Here is a 26545-nt window from a genome sequence, read left to right as displayed (position 1 = left end):
TTGAAAACAATAAAACTCTGATGAAAGAAATTGACGATGGCAAATAAATGGCAAGATATATTGTATTTATGGATTGAAAGAATTATACTGTCAAAATGTCAGTGCTACTCAAACAGATCTACAGAGTCAATGTAATCCCTATCAAAGTTCCAATGTCATTTTTCACAGAAATAGAAGAAACAATCCTAAAATCTGTATGGAACCACAAAAGACCCTGAATAATTAAAGCACTCTTGAGCAAGAAGAACAAAGCTGGAGACTTCCTGATTTCAAATTATATTACAAAGCTATAGTAATTGAAATAGTATAATATTGGCATAAACACGGATATATAGACCAATGGAACAGAATAGCCCAGAAATAAACCCATGCTTATACAGTCAACTGATCTTTGACAAAGGCAGCAAGAGTATCCCATAAGGAAAGGATCGTCTCTTCAACAAATGGTGCTGGGAAACCTGGATATCCATATGCAAAAGAATGAAATTGGAACCTCCTTTTGCACCATAGATAAAAATCAACTTAAAATGGATTAAAGGCTTAAATGTAACTTCAGAACTATAAAACTGTAAAAACAGTAAAGCTTTAAAACTGTTTGTGTATACATATGTACATACACACACACACACACATATATGCACATATTGGAATATTGTTCAGCCTTTAAAAACAAGGAAATCCTTCCCTTTGCAACAACATGAATGAACCTGGAAGGCATTATGTTAAGTGAAATAGGTCAGACATGAAAAGACAAATATCACACAATCTCAACAATATGTGAAATCTGAAAAGTTGAACTCATAGAAACAGAGAGTAGTTAAGAGTGATTACCAGGAGCTGAGGGATGGGGGGAGATGTTGGTCAAAGGGCACAAATTTTTGGTTATAAGATGATAAGTTCTGGAGATCTAATATTCAGCATGGTAACTATAGTTAATAATATTGTACTGTATTGTACACTTGAAAGTTGCTGAGAGTAAGTGTTCTCATCATACACACACGAAAGATGTTAATTAGTTTGATTGTGGTAATCATTTCACAATGTACACATATATCAAACCTTCAAGTTGTAAACATTAAATGTATATAATTTTTATTTGTCAATCATACCTCAATAAAGCTGAAAAAAATAAGAATAAAAACTCTCAACGCTGCGTCTCTTGTCCAGGGAATCTGATTTGATTGATGTAGGGTCAAATTCAAGCATGAGTGTTTTCAGGGTATGGGGGAGGTGGTAAACGTACTCAAAAGTGTTTGCGAAAAAATGTAATATTCATATAATAACACGCATACATCTTAAGCACACACTGTAATGAATTTTACAATTCAAAACTTCATTTAAAAACTCCACCCAGCTCAAGATACAGAATGTCATTAGCACTCCAGAAGCCTCAGCGCAGGATTTTTAAAATTAAACTTTAAAACAAAAATTAAAACTCTTCAAATTGCAAGAGTATAACAATGACCTTGGCAAAGTTATTTTTAAAGTTTTTCATTGTTAATTTTAATTTGTGGACAGAATTGAATGAAATATATGTTTTCTCGCCACACTTCTGGGCATGGAAATTCTTTAGTAAAGCAATGGCATAAGGTTTTCATATTTACATTACTCATTTCCTAATCGGGTCATTATTTCTCAAGGTGTTGTCAACATAAAAGTTGATGTCAGCCTCCGACATTTAATTTTGTTGTGTTGCCATTGTTTTTGCAACTTTTCATGTATTGTTTATGATTCCCAACTTTCCCTCATTCTAGTTATATATGAATTAATTAGCCCTTGTAGCTATAAACAAGAAGTATCTGAAGTCTACTTTGGAAAAAGCAAGGTGGAGATCATCCTTATTCTTTGTGGGTCGACACTGACTGACCGGTGGCGAGGCAGGAGAGAAAATCTGGAACTATCCAGAGTTCAAGGGCAGGGATGTGTGAAAGGCAGAGTCGGAGGAATTGAATCCCTAATGAGAAAGAAAGCTAAAAATAAAAACAGTCATGCCTGGGCTTGGTGGACACATGTAGGCTGCAGAAGCCAGTGTGAGTTATGAGTTTAAGAAGGCCAGTAGGTGAAATTCTGAGTGATATCATGGGAAGGGAGGACCAGGAAAGAGACAGCCATTAACTAGGGAGACAAGGAGCTCCAGAGAGAAAGCTCAGCCATAGCCAAGGAGCAATGCTTTCATCAGAGGTTGAAAAGAGAACAAGTCTGGCCTGAAGGCCGGCTAAGAAGGAATCCAAAAAAAGAAGAGAGAGAGAGAGAGAGAGAGAGAAAGAAGCACTTTAGCTGCTGTATAAATTTGCCAGGTTGAGCCCTCCGTGAGTAGCTGGCACAGATGATAAGGGGGGCAGCACTTCTGGCTACCTACCTGGCGCAGCCCTTATTTGAATATGCACAAAGGGTATGAATGGATAGACTAGCAGTGGCTATGGAGCAATGATGGGTAAAGCTGGACTCTGCATTTCCTATTCACCTTCTTAAACATAGTTCCTATAAAACAATTCTTGAGTGGCTTTTCCACTTGAACCAGCAAGCTGAGTGGGGCATGAGTTAGATGCTGCTCTACCGAGGAAGGTTCTGAGGGTGGCAGAGGTCCTGAGATCTCAAATTAAAAAGAAAAATCTTGAATTCCTTGAATGGTGGCAGAAGACAAGCCCCATGGTGGATATGGGGACCTGCCTGTCTGAGGGCATCTCTGGCTCACAAGTGACCAAAGAGTTTAAAAATGAAAAACCCACCACTTGAGCTTGGTACCCTGAACTCAACGTGAATAACCAATTCCTTATATCTTGCTTTCGTTGTTGTTAAATACGATTTCAGTTTTCATGTAACTTTTCAGGTTCACCAAAAGAAAGAGTGTGACATGATTTTGTAACTCAGCATGTTAAAACTCAGTTAAAAAACAAATTAAATACATCTAAATACTAAAGTCTATGTCTGGTTTTAGCAATGAGTCAGCTTCGCCAAGGTTGTTCTCTAACAGAACTGTGTTTTATAATGAAATATTACCCTGTTCTAAAACAAAAGCAGAGAAATAAAAAAAGAGCAAAGAATGAGTTTTTGAAATCTAATTTTTTAGATTAGAGCAGACTGTGAGTTTCTGAAGTCATGTGGTTTTAATTTATACAGTATTCCTATTTTGCAAACTTTAGCCTGTTTGGGCACATGTGCACGTGTGTGTGCATGTACACACACACACACACACACACACACACACACACACCACACACACACACACAACCAGAACACTTCTCTCCCCTTTCCTGATATATTGAATTTGATTTCTGGATTCAGTTGACCTTTCCATTCATTTCACTGCTTGTAGATGAAGCAGCTTGCAGCTTTTGGCTTCTGAGGGGGAGTATTGCTCAGAAACATGCAACCTGTACAGGCGGCAGGAACAGTAAGAGCTTAGGAGAAACTAAGGAGGGGATATGGGAGTGTAGACAAGTAGAGTCACCTCTAAAGTTCTGCAGTTCAACAGACCATACAACAGGAGTTTTCCTGCTCCCATCCCAGTTCTGAGTTGCCAGAAGAGGTGGGGCTGATGTGGAGCTGATCTTTGGACTGAGCCCACAGGAGTTGAGTAAAGGCACTCCTGTGTGTCTGATATGTATGGCAGTTCCAAGAACAACTATAAGTCATGTTGTCTTATATGCTGCTGATGATCTGTGTATCCTCCCACCTCCACTTAGGGTAGGGGAGGCAGAGGGGAGAGGAATCCCCAGCATTGACAGCACAGAGGAAACAAATGAAAGAGATTACTTTAAAAACAGTAAAACGCAATAGTACACTATGATGCTGTAATTATAATAAGAAACATAAGTGTTGGTCATCATCCATGGTTCGTGACACAGAGCTCCTAATTCCTGGGAATTTCCTGGGTAATAGGAGCATCTTTTGTTCTAATGAGACAACTGTTGGTGGGCTCCTGAGTGGGGCTGGTCACCAGAAAGACCAAGCCATGATCATAAGCTTGGAGTGTTTAGCTCCACCCCCATCCTCCAGGAAGGGGAGAGGGGCTGGGGATTGAGTTAAAAATCAATCATACCTAATCATTCATGCCTATAGAAACCTCTATAAAAATCCCTGAACTATGGAGTTTGGAGAGCTTTAGGGTTGTTGAACACATGGAGGCACTGGGAGGGTGGTGAGGTGGAGAAGTCATGGAAGCCCCTCACCTCTTCCCATATACCTTGCCTTGTGTTTCTCTTCACCTGGCTGTTCATCTACATCCTTTGCCACATCCTTTGTCATAAACTGGTGAATGAGAGTTGTTTCCCTGAGTTATGGGAGCCATTCTAGCAAATGATCAAACCTGAGGGTGGGGGGTATAGGGACCTCCCATTTATAGCTGCTCAGTCAGAAGTTCCAGAAGCCTGGACTTACAACTGGCCTCTGAAATAGGGGGCAGTCCTGTGGGACTGAGCCCTTAATCTGTGCCATTTGACTCTAACCCCAAGTAACACAGTGTCAGAATTGAGTTTAATTGCAGCACACCCAGCTATTGGAGAATTGGTCAGTGGGAGAAAATATCCCACACATTTTGGTGACCAGAAATGTTGTGAAAGCATAGTAGGGGGAAACATTTTCCCCCCATTATGTTAATATAACCAGAAGGGCATTTGACACAGTTACTTTATACAGATCTCTACACAGGGGGAAAAACTCCTGGATACTATGAAAGGGAGAGACAAGAGTATGAGTAGTTTTTCTCAAAGTAGCCCTTAGAAGAGAGGAAGAAGATGGGAATGGAGCCTGAAGCAAAATGAAGTAACTGCTCAGCTGGTGCAAGGCCAGCCTCTTACCGTAGTGCGGGATGATGGCCCAAGCCATGGCAGAGGCGTAGATGCCACCGATCATCCAGAACATGCAGAGCCAGCTCAGGTGTTCACCCCGCTTTTCCCGGGCCAGCACTTCAGCAAAGTATGAGAACACAGTGGGTATGGCTCCTCCAATCCTGCCAAGACGTACAGAGAATACATGAAATCAGAGTGTGGACAGCTAATGTGAAATGCAAAGGGCAGAGCCAAAGCAAACTCTAACAACACATGCTTTCTCCCTATCCCAGCATATCAACAAACATATTTTCTATCATTTTACAATGTAAAAATTATAGTCTCTATATTTAATAAAAATTTATTATCCCTCCAAAAACTTGAACTTGCAATTAAGCTATGTTACCAAGAGGTGGCAGTGGTGTTTGTCTCAGGTGATTTATAGAGCTTAACGTGAGATTCCGTTGACTTTTCAGCTTATGGTTGAATATTTTACGTGATATTTATAAAAACTTACATTGATTTCTTAAAATCTAGTGAATATTTTAATTAACTTGTTGTTAAAAAGAGTTGCTGTGCCATGTCCCACTCATGATGTGGGGACTTTGGAAACAGCTTCAAACACCTCTAGGGTACTATCCGTAATCTTATTTACTCACTGCTGCCCCACAGCAGCACTAAATTAGGTTAATGGGTTGACAAACACAGGATGAATGGGGTCATTTCCAAGATTAGCTCTAGTCCCAATCCAGTAGATAGTACTGCTAAACAAGTAAACATGAAAGGGACACTTGTAGAAACAAATAAGGAGCTGGTAGTTTAGATATCAATAGAATGGAATATAATGCTTCCTTCCAGTAGAAGCTAGTTATAAGAGCTGCTGACTGAGCTCTGGGGAGATGACAGAAACAGTGACCTCTACCCAGGAGGGTAAGGGTGCTCAATTGAGGGTATATGGAATCAAAATAGTGTTCATTTTTAGGAGATGGGCCAAGATTTCATCACAATTTCAAATAGGTCTTAGCCCTAAAACTTTAGGAACCACTGCCTCAAAAAGGTAGTAAAGAAAAATATTACTATCACTCCAAGCAATATGTGAATTTTAAAGTATTTGTTTAAAAAGACACACAACATAAGCACATGGTTGAGATGACACAAAATCTAATACAGTTAGGAAGTATGCACTGACTCATTTTTGTTCAGATTTCTGTAAGATAAATTGCTATTGACTTTTCACGCAAATTTGATGTCAAGGAGTAAAGCATGTTTATTTATTTAGCAATAATTGATTTTCTTAGAGCCTTTGATATGATAAAGAAGTATTGGCAGTGTCCTTAACAAATACAATTTAGGGAAAGGTCATTTTGGCAGCAAACTAGTGTACCAAATAAACCATAGGATTTACAATGTCATCCTGCATCAACTGGTAGATGAAAATACAACACCATTTCATGTATTTGCCTCTGTTTAAAGTGATGCCATAGTTACCCATCAGTGGACATGGGAAGACCACTTAGGTTGGTGCTTTCCAATCTATGGGTTGCAAAATTTACTTTAGTAGCTATAAACAGTAAACAGCATTTAAAAAAATGAGATAGTGATAAAATATTTAAGTGCAACCTAAGTAATAAGGATAAGCATAAGTATCATTTCATGAAATTTGTGTTATAAACATATTTGTAATGTATAACGTACATATATAAAATATATAATGGGTCGCAGTGTGTTTCTTAGTGGGATTTCCTGTTCAAAGAGTTTAACATTCACAAACTTTAGGCATCTATATCAGTTTCTCTGGGCTATGACAGCGGTGGTTCTACCTAAAATTTCTAGAGGTGTGACTCAACCTGTCTTCAGATTTAGCACCATCACACACAGACGCAGCCAACCAAGTCCAAGTCCATAACCAAACCCTCAAACAAGAAACAAATGCATGTGGTGGATGGTTTCAGCTCAGAGCTGGCTCCATACTGCACCATATTAGACTCATATACTTCTCTTGTCTGGGATTCTTGAGGTGTTCATACAAATATAGCTAGTTGAATTTTATTTTATTTTATTTTAATTTTTTGATGGAATGCGGATAGTAAAATTGAAAGACATCGTTTAATTAATCTTCTGTGCCATGAGACTCCACCAGGCTGTCTACAAAGACCACTGGGAGGCTGAAGATCACTTGAGCCCAAGAGTTTGAGGTTGTAGTGAGCCTTAAAGGGCCACTGCATTCCAGCCTGGGTGACAGAGTGAGACCCTTTCAAGTGGTAAGCTGCATGCTTGCTTGCTATCTGTGATCATTAAACGCCCTGAAAACAAATACCACATATTAATCATGGCAAAAAACAAATGTGTGATGCTTATTGGTACAGTAAGCTAGTTGAATTTTAAAACTCAACAATATTTTGAACAGATTTTAAGTGGTTTCATTATAACACACAATTCTAGTGTGAAATAAAATGTCTGTGTCACAAATAATTTTATGATACTCCTGTTTTTCATTGGATGTGAAGAATCCGTTTCTCTGCACCATAAAATCCCAGCTCCCTACTCTGTGGTTTCACTTCTCAATGCATAAAAATAGTCCGAGTTTTTACTGACTTTTCACATCCTCATTAATGTTTCATCAGGACTCTGGACATCCTGGTAATAACTATAACTTAAATTCCGTGAAGCCACAATTGTATGCCAGGATATGCCCGGACCCTCTGGACCAAGATAAATGTACTTTGGTGTGGCTATAATTTCTTTCTTTCCTTTTTTTTTGCAGTGTGGCTATAATTTCCAAGTGGAAGACTATAGATTTGCCTGTTAGTTTTAAACAAATCATTGTCACACAAGAAAATACCAACTTGTAGGGGCTTCTAGGTAATCCAGCTGGTTTTTATTCAATGGCTCTTTTTCACATGATTATTTTTCCTGGATCCCTCAATATTTATAAAGCAGGCTGCAAGGAAATGCTAAGGAATACTAAGGGATAAGTGAGTCTGAAGAATTAGAGAAGGCTTCTATTTAAATTCTTTGCAAAGTTATTTAGATTCAGCGATATATAAAACAATCCAAGCATTCACATTTCTTATTATGGGCTGATCATCTACTTTGGGGAAAAAATTACTCCTTGTACTACTGTGATATCCTTTAAGCAGAGAAAAAACTATTACTATTACTAGTGTTTCACACCCCATATACCCCTTGAAGGTGGGGACTATATCATATTCATTTTTGAGTCCACATTAACTGGCCCAGGGGACATGTGCTAAGTGTTCACGCAAAATAACTGAATTTCCCAGACTCTTCAATGTTGTAGTTGGCATATCAAGTCTCCTGGAGTAATCTGTTCTGATGATTTAAGTATCTCCAGTGAATGGAAAGATACACCTCACTTTGTGAACCAATATGACCATAATAGAAGTTGAGGGTTCTGGACTGAAAGTTTTGACAGCAATGGAGCCCGCAAAGAGTTCCTGAGTTGTTCTATGCCTTAGTTGCTGTGGTCACCTCTTGACCAAATGACCTGACGGTCCTTGTCATGGAGAGAGCTCCCTTGGAACTGCTCAGAGGACACTGGGCAATCCCACTGGGCATTCCAGGAGCTTCTGTAACACCTGTGAGCATTTCAGAAAAAGGTTGCAGATGCTATAATGATCATCAGAAAAATATTTAGGGAAGAGATAAAGCAAGAGCTTTCAGGTCTTACAACATAATTTGATTCCTCTGATAAATTTTGAAGATGAGAAAAATCTGCCACTCCCCAGCCCCCAAATCTTATAAATTAAAAAGAAGTTTCCCATTATGATTCTACCTCAATATTGCATGTGAAGGGTTAAAAATTTCCTTATTTGGCCGGGCGCGGTGGCTCAAGCCTATAATCCCAGCACTTTGGGAGGCTGAGACGGGTGGATCACGAGGTCAGGAGATTGAGACCATCCTGGCTAACCCAGTGAAACCCCGTCTCTACTAAAAATACAAAAAAACTAGCCAGGCGAGGTGGCATGCACCTGTAGTCCCAGCTACTGGGGAGGCTGAGGCAGGAGAATGGCGTAAACCTGGGAGGCGGAGCTTGCTAGTGAGCCAAGATCTGGCCACTGCACTCCAGCCTGGGCAACAGAGCGAGACTCTGTCTCAAAAAAAAAAAAAAAAAAAAAAATTCCTTATTTGTTGTTTTTTGTTTGTTTATTACACTGAGATACAATTTCTGAAAATATATGAAGAAATAAAAAAATTAAATGAAAGTCCTTAAATTCTCATGTATCAGTAGGCCTTAAATAGAGTTGATTTTGCCCCCTCTTTGCTCCTTGCAGGTATCTGGCAACTTCTGTCATACCTTGGGGGGTCCTGCTGGCATCTAGAGGGTAGAGGCCAGGGATGCTGCTAAACACCCTACAACTCACAGAACAGCTCCTTACAAAAAAGAACTATCCAGTCCAAAATATTAATAGCACTAGAGTTGAGAAACTTTTGCAGTGGGGGGCTAATGTGGAAAATATAATTGGTTTTATATAAAAGTCTATAAAATAAGACACAAATATCTTTTACATTAACTGATGGGTAACACATCCTTAAATCCAGTTAACATGGAAAGCTTAGTGTTCATTATATAATGATCAGTTAGTTACTGTTGAAATCTGCTCAAGTTCTTTTTTTTCAAGTTATATTTAGTGGAATGTTTACATAAATGAAGCAATGAGATCAGAGCGGCTTATAAAGAATTTTTCTCAGTATTGGATAGTAAGTCTATTTTACTAGCTGTCAAAAATGTCAAACCTTAATTATCCTTGGTAGTAAGAGGCAAAGAAGGAATAATAATAGAAATTCACACTCCACATAGGTGTGAGATTAGCCAGATTCAAAATAACTTAATTCATACAAATGAAATAGAATGCTAATATTTGAAATTTCAGAGTTGGAGTTATTCCTTAAGTAATATTAGTTCTCGGTTTTTGCAACTTTAATTATCCAAATATAAAGAAACTAAAACATTCTGTATTAAACACATTCCTAGAATGAATCAGAACCTCCCCAATACACGGGCAAGCAGACCCAGACACACACACGCACCACACACACCCACACGCACAACACCTCAATAGGTCTGCACACGACTCAATACTAGGCATCTGGTAAATATCATGAAACATATCCATTTATTTTCCTCAATAATCTAAGGCAAATTCACAAGTGGTATATTGTGTAAAGCAAAGAATGTGTTAGCATTGCAGACAAAATTTCTCCTCTGTTGGGAAATGTGAGGCACACAAGTTAAATCAGTTTAGCACAGCAGGATGACAGAGTATGCCAAGTCTGCCTGTCTGCACAAACCTCACTGGGAAACTGGGAAGCCTGACTGTCTTAACCCTGTGAATTTCACAGCCATGCCTCATATTACACGAGTTCAGATAGTAACCCAGTGGGGATGATGTTTGTTCCCATGCTTCATCACACTGATGTACACAGGCTGTTTCAGGAAAAGGTGGGGAGAGGTTCAGGTTTCTGCAATGCAAGAGGGAGGTTACAGATAAAAAGAGTAACTACACTTAAAATGGCTTGAAGCATGGCATTTTTGAGAGAAATTATGGAATGTTTGATGATTCTTTGTCTTGAGAAGGGATTCTACTGAATAATTCTGTTTTGCTTTAATTTTCTATCTAGCATGTAACAAAGAATAATTCATTCTAACTTATTTCACAATATAATTGTCAAGCAGTCCTTTACCTCAATCTTCCATTTCCCATTTCCATTGGAAAATGGGGCATTCTGCAAGAACATAATTAAGGAGAAAGTTGAATAATTATTGTAAAGTCACATGTTCAATACAAATAATAAACAGAGGGCAGGGTCTACCAAGAGCTGACTCTGGCAGCTTTTATAAGACAAATATTATAGGATTATAAAAAGATTAGTGAATGGTCTGACCTATGTCAGGAATCACAACTACAAATAACTTGCATGAAAAATATTCTTTTAATTCTTACTCGGAATCAACAAAAAGGAGAGAAGACACTGAATTGTCAGGCAAATTGCAAAGCAATTCAGAACCAATTTATTATGTTATAAATTGGACCCAGAAATAAGCGATTAGAGCAGCAGTCCAAAGATGAACCTTTCAGTCTCTTCCACTTTATAAAAGTAAATAGAATATCACAGACCTTGGGGAGATTGTTCAGAGGCTTAGATGAAAGAGCACAGACCTAACACTCCTTCTGAATAGGCTAGGTCGGCACAGAAAATAAGGTTGCTGTATAGATCAGAAGGCACATGTTTGCTATCAGTGATAAAGATAGAAATGGGAGAAAAACACATACTGGTAACTGAACTCATCATCAAATCAAGAACAAGAATTTCCTGTGCCCAGTGGCAATGCCAAAGGATGGATGATTTGGGTAGCTTTAGTCCTTCAATTTCCAAAGCCACAATTTGAAAAATAATATTCTTCAATATATGAAGTTGTCATTTTCTAAATATTATGTAAACTATGAGTAGAATAATGAGTAGAAAAATTGGTTATTTAAAAAATACTGATCTTTAAGTATATAATTTGTGGGAAAAACTGCATTGCTAAGAAAACAGCTGCAATTCAACTCCCTTAGCCCTGGTTTGCTATCAGATTGGTGGCCTAACCCCCTAAAACTGTGGAGGTCTATGCATCCACAGTAGCAGACTTAGTACCACTGAGGGATGTGGCATAGTCATGGATCAGGACTTTAATACTGTCTTGAAAAAAAGTCAGCTATTGATAGAGTTGGAAGAATGCTTTCCCATAGCATCTAAAGGTGACAAGAATAAAGATGGCAATGATCATTATGATGTTCTATAATAAATGATAAAACATGCAGATGTATCTAGCCTTTTGCTGTATACATTTCCTCATTCATTCCTGCACTCATCCTCACACCCACCCTTCATTTACCCATTATCCACCCATTATCCCTCTATCCACCCCCTCACCCAGTCAAACTCTGGGCCAGACACATCACCAGTTGTTGGAGGCACAGGCATGAAGCACACAGATTCCTGCTGTGGGCCCCACAGAGTCAATTCTAAAGAGTGCATATGGCTAATTTTTCACAATTATACACTGTGGTTCTGGAAGATCTTTTGTTCTGTTCCTTCTCCTTTGTGATCAATAGTACCTTTGCCAAAGGGTATACTGGGAAACAAAGTGTGTCCAAAAGGTCAGCCTTTTTGTTGGAAAATAAAAAGCATTGCCTAAGACAGCGCTTTCCAATAGAAAATGTGAGCCACATATGTAATTTTAAATTTTTCTAGAAAAGACATTAAAACATTAAAACAAAACAATCACGTAGTTAATTTTAATATATATTCATTTAACCCAATATATGTAAAATATTATTTTAACATACAATTAAAGTAAAACTATTGAGATATTTTCCATTCTTTTATATGTTCTAGGTCTTTGAAATCCACTGCTATATATTTTACACTTACAGCACATCTCAACTTGGACTAGTCACATCTCATGTGCTTGGTAGCTACATGAAGCTAGTGGTTACCATGTTGGACAATGTAGCTCTAAGAAAACACCCACTGTTTACAATTTGGGTTTGAGGTTATTTTTGGATTAAAGATAATCTTGACTGTTGCCTCATTTTACATATCGGGGAAGGTCTGTCCATCCTGATACTCTGGGGCCAGAGATATTTTTGGACTGATCTGTTCAAACATGTATGAGCACATATCATGTATACCTTGTGCCATATGAAATCAGAGACATTTCTGGTTGAGTGTGAAGCACCGCATAGCCTGATGGTTATGAGCATGGGCCCTGGAGCCAGACTGCCTAGGTATGAAACCTGATTACATTACTTACTGTGTGACCTCAGACAGGAACTTAACCTCTCTGTACTTCAACTTCCTCATTTATAACATATAGTCAAGATATATGAATAATGCATAGCATCTTTCTCACCGGGTCACTGATGAGAGCCAATTTTTACTAATATAAAGTGCTGAACACAGCATCTCTCGGGGGCAAGCACTAGAGAGGTGTTCGATAAAATATATTTTAAAAGTTTTAAACAATTTTAAATGACTGCATTTTTCCAATATGATTATTTTAAGTAAAAGACTACTTTGAAGCGAAAAATCTCATAGCTCAGAATCAGACTAAAATTCAGAAGACTTGGGAGTCTGTTGAATATTTGGAAGCAATAATCAATCCGTGCCTCAATTTTCTAATAAAAAAGGCACACCATTTTTACATGACTAATTATTTAAAACAATTGTGGAAATAAATGGGATGCTACATGTAACGTACTCTGAATAATTCCAGTTAATGATGATGATTTCTATAAAGCCAAGGTATTCTTACTGTAACTCAATACAGCTAATGAATGAATATTGCAAATAGCTATGAAGTACACATTTGGTAGGCTCTATTCACAGAGGAAGAAATTACCATTCTTTAATTTATGATACACAGACACATTGAAATTTCATTTTAATTTCTGTTGCTGTTATATTTTTCTCCTGACCTTCCTGCTTAGCAATGCCAGGGCCTCAGTGAGAAGCTCTCGACTCTGATATTGCCTGGCATCCAAAGTACTATCATTCCCGTAATTAACAGTGACTGGATACAAATAATTTAATTCTGGGTCAAATGAAAACGAATCAATGGTGCCAACTCCATTTCCCATCTTTCTAATTTTCTGTAACAAGTGAGGGGAGGAAAGTGTCTGTTTCTTGGTGTGAGATTCATTTAGGAAAGTGATAGACAGATGAATAATTGGTGATGTCCTAGTCCTCCTTCCCACGAAACACTGTTGTCCCCAGGCAGGAAAATCATTCATTGTACTGAATAAACATTTAAAGTCACACACAATATGTCAGCTGGACATATTTGTGTTTCTAAGAAGATATGCTCATGACTTGGTTTGATGAATTAAGAGGAAAGCACATGTGGAGACAATAAAATATAAACCCAAGTAGATCTCAGTTTAAAACAAGAACTTGGTTAGGTGCAGCAGCTCATGCCTGCAATCCCAGCACTTTGGAAAGCCAAGGCCAGGAGGATTACTTGAATCCAGGAGTTTGAAACCAGCCTGGGCAACATAGGGAGACCTCGTTTGCACAAAAAATTTTTAAAAATTAGCTGGGGGTAGTGGCATGCATCTGTGGTCCCAGCTAAGGATGCTGAGGTAGGAGGATCACTTGAGCCCAGGAGGTCAAGGCTGCAGCGAACCATGATTGCACCACTGCATTCCAGCCTGGGTGACAGAGAGAGATCCCATCTCAAAAAACAAAATAAAACAACAAAGTAAAATAAAATAAAATAAAATAAAATAAGAACTCCTTCCAGTCCCCTTTATATGCAGAAACAGTGCTGCTAATGATGCTTCAGCAATGAAATAAGACATAGCAACTGGAAATCTGTAGCAATTTTGATAAAATCAACACACAGGTAAACCTTGGATTCAGAATGTACAGTTTACTTATTTACAGAGTTACAAGTTTAAATTGACTTTAATTGCAATTTAAGTCCTAGCTGAGTTATTCCTGGTCCCACCACTGCACCTCAATCTGCAAAATGAAAAGTTTGGACTCTCTGACCTAGATCTTCTCTTTGTTCTAAAATTCCTAGTAAATGAAGCTGATGGACAGGCCCTGTACCAATTAAATGTAGGGATTCTGTACCAATGTGGGGATTCTACCAGCTGCTGAGTAAGTCTGTTCCAATTATGCAGTCCAGAAGTGTAGAATTAGGCACAGGTTGGATTCAGTGCCTGACTCACTGGGCCCACTGTGAAACAGACCTGAGCTGAAACATCGTTGATTACCTGCCTTTCATAAGTCCCTGCTCTGGCTGGTTGGCCACAGTGACATTTGCGTCTCCTGGAATTAGTGTCAGTTTAGAGCCAGTGTCCACAAGCCCTGAGAAGTCTGATTATTTCCTTTCCCCCATGTACACTCTTCCTGGTAAAAGGCCTTCAGTCCCTTTGGGGAAGCTGGGAGAAAGACTAACAGTATATATATTTAGCTGTGTACCAAGATCCTTCTTCAAGGAGGACCAGCCTCCCCTTCATTCAGTTGGTTCTGGGTCTGTAAACCAGCTCCAGTCTGGGAATGATGGAGGGGACATGACTCTGTTTTTATGACGCAAGTTAGGTTTTCGTTCACTTGTCATAGAAGTTTTCTACTTATACAGATCAAGTAAGAATTCAGTAGATTTCCTATCTATTTCACTTCATGATTAACTAGCCAATGCCACAGATGGCTGCAAGTCAGACTATGCTAGTTGCTGCTTGGACTCCACTGTCTTTTACAACACCCACTCCCACCCTGCCATGGGTAATTAAGCAATGTTGAGCAAGATGACAGTCCCAGCCCTTTGGAATTTACATGCTGGTGGAGGAGAGAAAGAAGAACATAAAAAGTAAATATTTTCAGGCATCAATTTTAAGTGCTGCCAAGGAGACAAAACAGGAAACTATCTGAGACCCATTGGGTGTGTGGTCTCAGGAAACGCCTCTGGGAAGCTGTGAGTGGGAGAGCCCTGGGAGAAGAAGGTTCAAAGCAGAAAGGATGGCAAGTATTGTACACCTAGGAAATGCGTGGAGTGTGGGGGGCTCTGTGCACCAGAGGCCCACAAAAGAATCATTATCAACATTTTGGAATGTTTTTTCTTTTTTTTTTTTTTTTTTTTTATTATACTTTAAGTTCTAGGGTACATGTGCATGACTTTTATATCATGTATAACTCCCCAATGCAATCCCTCCCTCCTCCCCCCTCCCCATGATAGGCCCCAGTGTGTGATGTTCCCCTTCCCGAGTCCAAGTGATCTCATTGTTCAGTTCCCACCTATGAGTGAGAACATGCGGTGTTTGGTTTTCTCTTCTTGTGATAGTTTGCTAAGAATGATGGTTTCCAGCTGCATCCATGTCCCTACAAAGGACGCAAACTCATCCTTTTTTATGGCTGCATAGTATTCCATGGTGTATATGTGCCACATTTTCTTAATCCAGTCTGTCACAGATGGACATTTGGGTTGATTCCAAGTCTTTGCTATTGTGAATAGTGCCGCAATAAACATACGTGTGCATGTGTCTTTGTAGTAGAGTAATTTGGAATGTTTTTTCACTTAGTTTTTCTCAATTTAAAAACTGGATCAGATATGGTTGGAGGGAGCTGTTTAACTAAGTAGATATAACATGGTCTTTCATTTAAGGTTTCTAGGATGAGAATCTTGATTCTCTGGCTTAAGTTTTAATAAAGAAAGTTTAAATAAAAAGAGAATATATAAAAATTCAGCTGCTTCTGTACTGAGTTCATAAGTAATGGGAATGAAGGGTTTAAATATGATATGCCTTTGAAAACAAGAAGAGCATTTAAATGGAAATTTTCTTATTCACAATGTTATTATTGTTTTCTCCTTCCTCTGTGAGATTCCTAAGCCCCTTGTGACCTCTTTTCAGGCTCTAATTCTTGGAAGGTGGGGACTAGAAGAGCTGCCTGTTTGTACAGACTGTAAGCAACTTGAGGTGAGGGCTCAGCTATATCCATGAAAAACCTTGCATGCTTCCAGTGGGTAGAGTAGGTGTTGCAATGTTTTTTGAGTTGAATTGGAATGGAATTGGAGAAAAAGAGACTTTGATGAGATTCCTCAGAGACTCAGAAACAGAGTACCCAGATAAACTCTAGAGTTGTTGAGAAAAACCCCGGGCCATGAAGGTAGCACTTCACAAAGCAAGCAAAAGTAAAATAGCCCATAAACTTTGGTGAAGAAGAAAAATATCGCAATGGTCAATTTTACGTGTTAACTTGACTGGATTAACAGATACCTAGACAGCTGGTGTCTTAGTCCATTTTTGTTGCTATAAAGGAATACCTGAGGTGGGGCAATTTATAAAGAAAAGGGGTTTATTTGGCTATGGTTCTGTGGGCTGGAAGACTGGGCATCTGGTGAGGGCCTCAGGATGCTTCCACTCAGGGGAGAGTGCAAAGGGGAGCTGGCATGTGCAGAGATCACGTGGCGAGAGAGGGAGCAAAAGAGAGGGCTGGGGGTGCCAGGCTTATTTTTAAACAACCAGCTCTCGTGGGAACTAACAGAGCAATAACTCACTCACATTAATCTAATCATGATAGATTCACGTCCATGACCTAAAACCCTCCCATCAGGCCCCACTTTCAACACTGGGGATCGAATTTCAACTTGAGATTTGGAAAGGTCACACATGCAAACTACAGCAGCTAGTAAAGTATTATTTCTGGGTGTGTCTGTGAGGGTGTTTCTGGAGGAGATTGGCATGCAAATTGGTAAACTGAATGGGGAAGTTCTGCCCTCAGTATGGGTGGGTACCATCCCATCAGTTGTGAACCTGGAGAGAACAAAAAGGTAGAGGAAATTCTGATTTGTTCTCTCTCAGAGCTGGAACATCCTTCCTCTCCTGTCCTGGGACAACAGATGTCCAGGTTCTCTGGCCTTTGGACTCTGGGACTTGCACTAGCAGCCCCCTGAGTTATCAGGCCTTCAGCCTTGGAATGAGAGCCATATTATCAGCTTCCCTGGTTCTGAGGCCTTCAAACTTGTACTGAGCCATGCTACTGGCATCCTAGCATTTCCAGCTTGCAGAAGGCCCGCCATGGGACTCCTCAGCCTCCATAATTGTATGAGCCATTGCCTTAATTAGTCCTCTCTCATATCTATCTATCCATCCATCCATCCATCTAATCTATCCATTCTTTTCCATTGGTTCTGTCTCTTTGCAGAATGCTGACCAATATAGATTTCTTCCCTCATTTTCCTTAATAACTTCATTTCTCAGGTCCTCTCGGCTGCTGGATCCCACAAAACTCTGCAGAGGTTTTGCCACCTGGACTAAGGTAACTAAGCTCACATGACTTCCCCCTCAGTCCTGCCCCCAGGCTAGGTACTCACCATTTATTATAGAGATTAACTTGATTTATGCTTGATTTTACTTGCCATGTTTTCTCCCAAATATTTTGTCCCTGATTAGGCCTTTCTGTTTCTTGCATGGGCCAGACTTGAAATTTAAAAGCCAGAAAGGGGTCTCTTTCTGCCTCCTCCCCTGCTGTCATACTGAGGCAATCAGCATAGGACAGCTTAGCTAAATGTATGGGAGGAGGAATAAAGGAGATAAGAAACGCCAAACTATGAGTGAGTGTTTCTAAACGTTATCCTACATTATCTTCTCTACCTTGTACTTTCAATACATCATCTCATTTGATCTTCACACTCCAAGGTAAGAATGCAAAGTCCTAATGTCTTCTTTTACAAAAGAAAAAGCAGTCAGGAGAGCCTGTGTGACTTCCTAAGACTCCATGATAAAGGGCAGGAGCAGGGCACACCTGGATTTCTTGATTCCCAGCCCCCAGCAGTCCTGACCTGCTGGTTGAAAAATGATTTGTCTGCAATAGGAATGAGGATGATATCAAGAATACATCTAAGTTGTCTCTGCTTTTATGTTGCCCTTGAATTTGCTTCTGGACAGTCCATTGGTTTGGAGTATTTTGCAGCCACCACAATGGACCTTTTTCTCTACAGTCTATTGGGATGACCATGTCACAATCTGGATTGGCAATTAAAATTGCCACAATAATTTGACCACAGTCATGTACTTTTGGGTCTTTGGATATTGCTTAAATTTCCCAAAAAAGATTGCAAACTGAAAGGACTGGAAAATCCAGCACCTATGCTGTTAGTTTTCTCTTGACAGGCTAGTGATATTACATAGATAATAAAAGGGAGAAGGAAGCTTGCCCCTTCCTGGTGGCAAGAATGTCTTATCCTATGGACCTACTCACTGAGAAGGTCCTTTAACAAATAGCCGCAAATAACATCTGTTGTTCATTCATTCATTTCATTCAATCATTCAATCATTCAACATTTAGGTCTGCTGAAACCCTGTGAGTCCATGATCCAAAATCCATCTCCAAGTTAGCAGCGTATGTAGCCAATCTCAGAAAATGAGCACCAAGGGGCTCCCCTGTGGAGAAAAAGCCTCCTCTCCCCTTTCTCCATTGCTACAAAGCAAATGACTGATTCTGAACATTTTTTTCCCGCAAGAACAAAATATTTTACACTTTCCCAAACTCTCCAGCCATCTTGGTTTACTGAAATGCACTGTCTTCATTCTAAGGAAAGCTCCTAAAATGTGTGCAAGTTACTCAAGTATTTGCTAAGTGCTCACTGTGTGCAGAATGTAGCATATGAGGAGCTATGGGAAATTTTACTATACGTAATTAAGAAAGATATGCTATAGTCCTCTGATCTCTTTTCACAAAACTGTATTCTGCTTTGTAGGTTGTGGTGTGTATAACCAACAACCATAACGGACAGCTTTTAAAGTTTATAACCCAGCCCCCATTGCCCTCATTTTCTTCATTTAGTTTTAAAATTGTATATTATTCCTACAGATTCATTTTGTGTTAGGTATCTTGAAAAAAAGTCTCTAAGTTCTCAATTATGAATCAAAATTATACATATATGTGTGTGTGTATATATATATATTTTTTAACTTTTAAGTTCAGGGGTATATGTGCAAGTTTGTTATAGAGGTAAACTTGTATCGTGGGGGTTTGTTATACAGATTATTTTGTCACCCAGGCATTAAGTCTAGTACCCATTCATTATAAAAATTTTATAGTTTTACTATTTTTTTCTTATTGAAGCCAAGTTTCTCATATATTCTTTATTGAACTATTAGGTTTTTCTGTGCTTATGAATTCATTTAGTATAGTAATAAGTGCTTTAAGCTCTTTAAAGAAAATGACTTCACCATCAGCTACACTATACCACTGTATTTGGGTAATAGCGCAACTTCTGTTAATTCGACAGAAGTCAGGAACTTACTAAAAATTATGTCTCAAGGAGGCTTTCTACCAAGTTAAATATGCCAAATTAACATAGATCAATAAAACAGCATTTGTTTGAGACACTCTAATCCTGAATTTAAGAGCACGCTTGAACAGTTCAGACCTTTAACTCATACCAGGTAGGACAAGAGCTATTTCCTACTTACGTTAAATTTTCAGAAGCAGCATATATGTATGAATGTGTTCTACCATAGAAATGGCATTCCATTTAAAACAATACCCATCTTCTAGAAGTAATAATCAGCTATGAAAACAGGTGTGTGTTCCCTTCGCTCCTGTATTTAAAGATTGATAATTATATTTCTAAGAACCAGCATTGTGGCTTCCAGGGCTGACATGAGGATGTGGAGGGAGATGTGTGAAGGGTTAATTTCCTCCTAATAAGGTTCTCTAGAGTGGAGAATGTGTTCAATTATGAAGAATAAACACATTACTATAAAATATGAAGGAGAAAACCTTACCCGAATCCAGAAAGTAAGCGACAGAAGAGAAAGAAGCCATAACCTTGGACAAATGAAGAAAGGAAGGCAAAGAATCCGTTGACAGACATGCAAATCAGAAGAGACTGTTTCCTTCCCACTTTGTCTGCCAGTCCTCCCCAGAAGAACGCCCCCACCATCATCCCGAGGTACACTATGCTGCCTGCAACACACAGAAAACAGAGAAACACATCAGAGATTGGGAGTCAATGACACATGTAACAGCAAGTGAACAAGGAACAAAATACATTCCAGCATTTTGCATGGGGAAAATTTCCTTTAAAAATATAACCTTCAAGACATAGTAATTAGTTTTCAAGTTGAAGAGTAAGCTCTGTGGACTACCGTCAGCCATGACCAATTGCATGAGCTGATGAGAAGTCATTTCCTTTACCATCGCATGCACAAAAAGACCAAATGGTCATGTTCCAGCCCATTTTTGGGGGGATGGGTACAGAGCCGGCAGGCATAAGAACTCACCATACAGAACCATCCTTGCATGTGACCTGCAGTCAAGTTACCTTTGGTTCAAATGCCCAGCCTAGCACCATGACAGGGCCAAGATGGGAGACCAAGTCAAGGGCTTCCAGGCCACAGTGGATCCTCCAGACTGCTTCAAATCTCTGCCTGTAGCCAATGACCTGGGCCAATGCCAGACTCTCAAGACCCCTCTAGAGGATTCCATGGGTTCTTTCTCTGTGGTCCATCCTAGAAGCCCTTGCTTTTATGGGAGTTAGGAAAGGTGAGTTTAGAGATTATATGAGTTAATTTTAAAATAGTTTCTAACTCTGCCCATAAGAGAAGACTCTTTTTTGGAGTCAGGAGGTTAAAGAGAAGGAAAAGAGCTTTAGTGTGATGGGAAATATTAAACTTATCATGGTTGGCTTTGATCACTAAGGGAAACAAATGGAAAATCCAGAGTTGGATAGATGTTCCTCTTGGTGTTATTGTGAGTATATACTTGAATTTTCTAATTTACTTTCTTCTAAAAAAACAGAACTTTGCCAATGATGATTAAGAATTTCTTCACCTGAATAAACCATGTGGTCATATTGTATCTGAGGAAAAAAGAAAAAAAGAAAAGAATAAAAAGAAAAACAAAACAACAACAACAAAAAAATAGAAAACCAGACTTGCCACAGGCCTTGTCCGGAATCTTTCTCAGGATGAAATAATATTCCACGTGGCAAATGTCAGTTCAAGAGGGTTTCTACAAGGGTGAAAAATGTCTAGGAGAGATGGCATAAATAACATATGAAGGTTTGTTATATCTGGATGTGGCACTAAAAAAACTGCTACTTCATCTTTTATCCATTTCTACTTTTTCTGATGCTTCACCCAAGAATCGTTGTAAAAGGCACATTCAAGATACTCTGTAGAATTTAAGCAAAAATGTAAAAAAAATTAGTTTATTTATTGCTTTAGATTAGTTTGGGAACTATCCTATTTGAACACGTACCCTCAAATTAGTTTGGTAAACACACAGTTAAAGAAGCAATATGGAAAAAAAAACACTTGGCAAGCTCTCATGACCCTCACATCAATAATGCAGGGATGCTGTTTTGCAGATAGCTGAGTACACTCAGCTACAGTGAATGGTGAATGTTGAGAGCAATTGTAAAATAAGACAAAATAAAAGCTGCCTTTATTTAGACTGGGTTACTAAAGAGAATGGGGTGGTCAACATTTGCCTGCGTGGGGAGGGTATATTTTTCTCCATACTGTGGTGCTGACTATAGAGAGATCATCCTTCCCAATAGAGATTCCTCATATCATGAGACCCAGTGCGTGTCCAGGAGACAATTTAGAGAATGTATCAGTGCAGTGCGAGGAATTCCAAAAGCAGAGGGATTGACCCAGGGAAATGCCTATGTAGCAGATCTCTTATTTATAGCATAAGAGGCTCAAGTTTGCCACTCATGCCTCTCAGAAGATAACCACTAGCTAAGAATCTTTATAAGAATATCTGTGTCTTTTAAAATGCCTACAAATCAGAAAGTGAGCTTTTATAGATCAGGAGTGGCCTGTGGATGCTGTGATCTAAAGACTTGGGAGTCTTTCATATAGCTCCAGCCCAGGGAACAAAGCCTCCCCCATCCCTTTCTCCTTATGTCCTTCAGAACTGCCCCCACCCAGCCCCTGAGCCCTGGGGTAAGCCACCTTGATGGCAATAGTAAACCAAGATCTCTTGTGGTCCACCTGAATTATCTGACTACAGAAAGCATGAGTAACAGAGAGACAAGCTATCTGCATTCAATCAATAACCACTTATTATCTTTTAATGATAATAGTAAACAATAGTAAACAACAGAAAGTACAGTACTTTCACTGAGTGAGCATCTGCTTGTGCCAGGCACTCTTTCAGGAACATTCCATATGTTGGTTCACTTAGTCCTCACCACAGTCCCACAAAGTGAGTATTATTAAGCCATTTTACAGATGAGAAAACTAAGGCTCAGACAGATTATTCAACTTGATCTCATGGAGAGTAAGTGGCTAGCCAGGGTTGTGAAAAGATGTTTCTCTGACTAAAGCCTAGGGGTCTTTCTCAGGACTGATATTCTATTTCATCAGGTTCAACTGCCCTGGCCCTTCCACTAGGAAGTCCTGGACTTTCCCTTGATCCAGCAACTAAGGGGTTAAAACCTGATGCTACAGGGTAATACTTAGAGCTATAAACATGTTATTTTGATTCCCTGGCTATCCTTGTTATTAATTATTTTGAATATTGCCATTGTTCTTCCTGCTAAGCTCAGCTTGGGAAACCCTGTTATGTGCAAACCAGAAACCAGGTGATGTGAAGCAAGGTCTTTAGTTGGGTGTTAATTTCTGCTTGAGCGCAACCCTGTTGTGTTTAAAGAAAGTGCGTCTGAGATCTCGGGGCAAGGCAGGTTAATCAAGATTCCTACTGCGCCCTAGACTCTCACCATCCACTGCTTTCTGCATTCCTCCTACCACCCTTTCCCTGAAGGCATATTGGACTTTCAGACCCCTGAGAGTACGGGATTTACAGTCTGGGATAAGTGGCTTATCAAAAACAAAGGCAGTGAAACATCCATGGCCTCCTGGGATCATAGGATCAGAACAAAACAATGCAGAAGTGTAAACTCATGTACCCGTGCTCCAAGTCATCCAAATTTTCTTCCTACTCTGTCAGGACGGCTTAAGGAGCTCGTAATTCAGAGGACACAAACGGATACAAAACTAAATGAGCCCAAGCCTAACCATGTGGTGTGCACCCCAACAGCAGTGTAAATGGGAGGAGAGGGGCAGGAGGTGGCCACTAATTCTCACGTGGCCTCTGGGAAGATTTCACTAACAAGAGAACATCAGAGGGGAATCTGAAGGATAAGAAATATTTCAAGGTGGTATTAAATTCCTCCATGACTGACACGGTTAGTATAAAAAATGTCATATCAAACTGTGTCTTCACTTGCACTCTGTTTAACAATATTTTTAAGATCTAAAGGTAGTAATCTTTTGTGACTACACTTAATTTGTATTGAAAACTGAACTGTTCCGTTGGGCATTCTGTGGAAAAAATTAATCCTACCCAACAGCTTATTGGAGACAAACATAGCACAATTAGAACATTCATTTGTGGATCGTGTGATCTAATTAAAGCCAGACAAAGCTTTGAATGTTGGCAAAGGCATCAGGTGAATAACTGTAACCACTCTGGGATTGTCAGACACAAACTGTACTTCCTTCCCTGTTTGCATTCACTTTTCCTTTCTACCTTCACAGTGTTATAACAGGGAGTCCTTGAAAACTCGGAGCAGAGATCAAGCTCTGGACAATCGCCAGCCTTCTCCGCCCTGTGCGCCTTGAGATGCTGCAGAGGGACAGCTTAAAACACATCTTCATCCAAAGCCCCTCGTTTTACAAGTGAGAAAACTGAGATTGTCAGAAGCCAGAACTTGAAATCATGTCTTTTAGATCCTCACTTCTCAAAGTATGACCCCTGAACCAGTAACACCAGTCTCCGCTCCCCTGCCCTGGGGAGCTTACTGGAAATGTAGACTCTCAGACTCTACTCCAAACCCACTGACTCAAAGTCTGCATTTGAATAAGACCCCCAAGTGATCTGTGCACACCTTAGAATCTGAGGATGCTTTCCAATAAAACAGACAACATTTCTAATACATTTTTAACTTAAAGTTTGTATTTATTTAATACATGTTTGAGGGGAGGAGATGAAGGCTACAGAGTATTTTAATTCCAAAGATGTGAAACAGGCAAGACCTGCTAGATGAGCTGGAGCTCTCAAAAGGGCAAGCAGGAGCTGTGGAATTAGAAGTTGCTCACCTCCCCTGGGACCTGCCTTCCACAGAACTAGAAGCTGACTTTCCATTCAATTCCAGGAGAGCAATGTTAGAAAAGGCCAGGCTGTGACTCTTGTATCCTTTCATGAATTTAATGAAGACTTTAATTCAGCTGTGCTTTCAGGTTGAACCTGACCTGAGAAATAAACTCAACCTACTCTTCCTATCATAGTTCTGGTGAAGGCCATTCCTGATCAGTCCAGGTTGTTAGTCTTTCAGAAGACGACACAAAGGCCTCAAATATGGCTTCCTCATTAAGGTATTTTCTGACATGAAGGCTGATTCCATTTTATCTAATCATACCCTTATTTCCCCTGATAAATATCACATTTACATTTCTGTGTCTTTGCTAAGCTGCTTTTGATTCTTTCTGACAATCCCTAAGGGGACATGTCTTTTCCCTCAACACCATTTTAAACCATATTTAAACAAAACAGAACAACTTCAGGAAATGATATATAGTGTTTTTCTCACACCAACTTTTAACCCCTCAGTTTTAAAAAATTGTTTTAAGTACTTCAATTACCCATGGCTAATACATTACTCTAGAATTCCTTGCACCATTTATTTATAAACTGATTTTCAATGAAAACCATTCTGTATTGGTATTCCGAATTCATTGATGATAAGGTTTGGGTCTGTGTCCCTGCCCAAATCTCATGTCAAATTGTAATTCCCAATGTTGGAAGTGGGGCCTGGGAGATGATTAGACCATGGGGGTAGATTTCCCTTTTGCTTTTCTTGTGATAGTGAATGCGTTCTCACAAGATCTGGTTGTTTAAAAGTGTGTAGTACCGGCCGGGCGCGGTGGCTCAAGCCTGTAATCCCAGCACTTTGGGAGGCCAAGACGGGTGGATCACGAGGTCAGGAGATCGAGACCATCCTGGCTAACACAGTGAAACCCCGTCTCTACTAAAAATACAAAAAAACTAGCCGGGCGAGGTGGCGGGCGCCTGTAGTCCCAGCTACTCCGGAGGCTAAGGCAGGAGAATGGCGTGAACCCGGGAGGCGGAGCTTGCAGTGAGCTGAGATCTGGCCACTGCACTCCAGCCTGGGCGACAGAGCAAGACTCCGTCTCAAAAAAAAAAAAAAAAGTGTGTAGTACCTTCCCCTTTTTTATCTTCCTTCTGTTCTAGACATGTAACACATGCCTGCTTCTTATTCCCTTTCCTCCTTCTGTTCCAGACATATAAGACCTGGCTGCTTCCCCTTTGCCTTCCACCATGATTGTAAGTTTCCTGAGGACTTCCTCAGCCATGCTTCCTGTACAGCCTGAAGAACTATGAGCCAATTAAACATCTTTTCTTTATAAATTACCCATTCTCAGGCATTTCTTTATAACAGTGCGAGAATGGACTAATACAGAAAATTGGCACCAAGAAGTGGGGCATTGCTATAAGGACACCTAAAAATGGGAAGCAGTGTTGGAACTGGGTAATGGGCAGAGGTTCGAACAGTTTGGAGGGCTCAGAAGAAGATGGGAAGATGAGGGGTAGTTTGGAGCTTCCTAGAGGCTTTTAAAATGGTTGTGACCAAAATTCTGATTTCAATAAGGACAGTGAATTCCAGGCTGAGGAGGTCTCAGACGGAAATGAGGAACTTATTGGGAACTGGAGCAAGGGTCACTCTTGCTATGCTTTAGCAAAGAGACTGGTGGCATTGTGCCCTGCTCTAGGGATCTGTGGAACTTTGAACTTGAGAGAGATGGCTTAGGGTATCTGGTGGAACTAATTTCTAAGCAGCAAAGCATTCAAGACGTGGCCCGGCAGCTTTTTTTCACTTTTTATTTTTCCAAAAGTTACTGGGGTACAGGTGGTATTTGGTTACACCAGTAACTTCTTTAGTGGTGATTCGTGAGATTTTGGTGCACCCATTACCCAAGCAGTATACACTGCACCATATTTGTAGTCTTTTATCCCTTGCCCCCTCCCACTCTTCCCCATATATACAATATATATAATATATGTTATATATTATGTATTATATATGTTTATATACATATATGTTTCTATACATATGTGTATATATACATAATATATAATATATAAAATACATAATATATAACATATTATATTATATTATATATATCATGTATGTTTATATGCATGAGCAAATAAATGACCTGAAT

General features: G+C 39.6%; 1 protein-coding gene and 1 non-coding gene across 2 annotated transcripts in view; one reads left to right on the top strand and one right to left on the bottom strand.

Moving 5' to 3' along the window:
• The window catches only part of LOC117066073 (synaptic vesicle glycoprotein 2C), a 133920-nt gene extending 113431 nt beyond the window's left edge, over positions 1 to 20489 (bottom strand). The window contains exons 1-3 of the mRNA XM_033181551.1: positions 20438 to 20489; positions 20075 to 20255; positions 4800 to 4951 (exon numbers count right to left, since the gene is read on the bottom strand). Coding sequence (XP_033037442.1) covers positions 4800 to 4951; positions 20075 to 20255; positions 20438 to 20489 — 385 coding nt within the window. The remainder of the gene's footprint in view (positions 1 to 4799; positions 4952 to 20074; positions 20256 to 20437) is intronic.
• A 605-nt stretch (positions 20490 to 21094) lies between these two features.
• On the top strand, positions 21095 to 21159 carry LOC117066222. The gene has a single exon (XR_004430206.1). It is a non-coding gene; the product is annotated as a small nucleolar RNA SNORD36 (small nucleolar RNA).
• The last annotated feature ends 5386 nt before the right edge of the window (positions 21160 to 26545 follow it).

The sequence above is a fragment of the Trachypithecus francoisi genome, unplaced genomic scaffold, assembly GCF_009764315.1.
Source record: "Trachypithecus francoisi isolate TF-2019V2 unplaced genomic scaffold, Tfra_2.0 Lachesis_group2, whole genome shotgun sequence".
NCBI classification, from domain to species: domain Eukaryota; kingdom Metazoa; phylum Chordata; class Mammalia; order Primates; family Cercopithecidae; genus Trachypithecus; species Trachypithecus francoisi.
The sequence above is the reverse complement of the archived record's forward strand: the minus strand, read 5'-3'. Positions and strand labels throughout refer to the sequence as shown.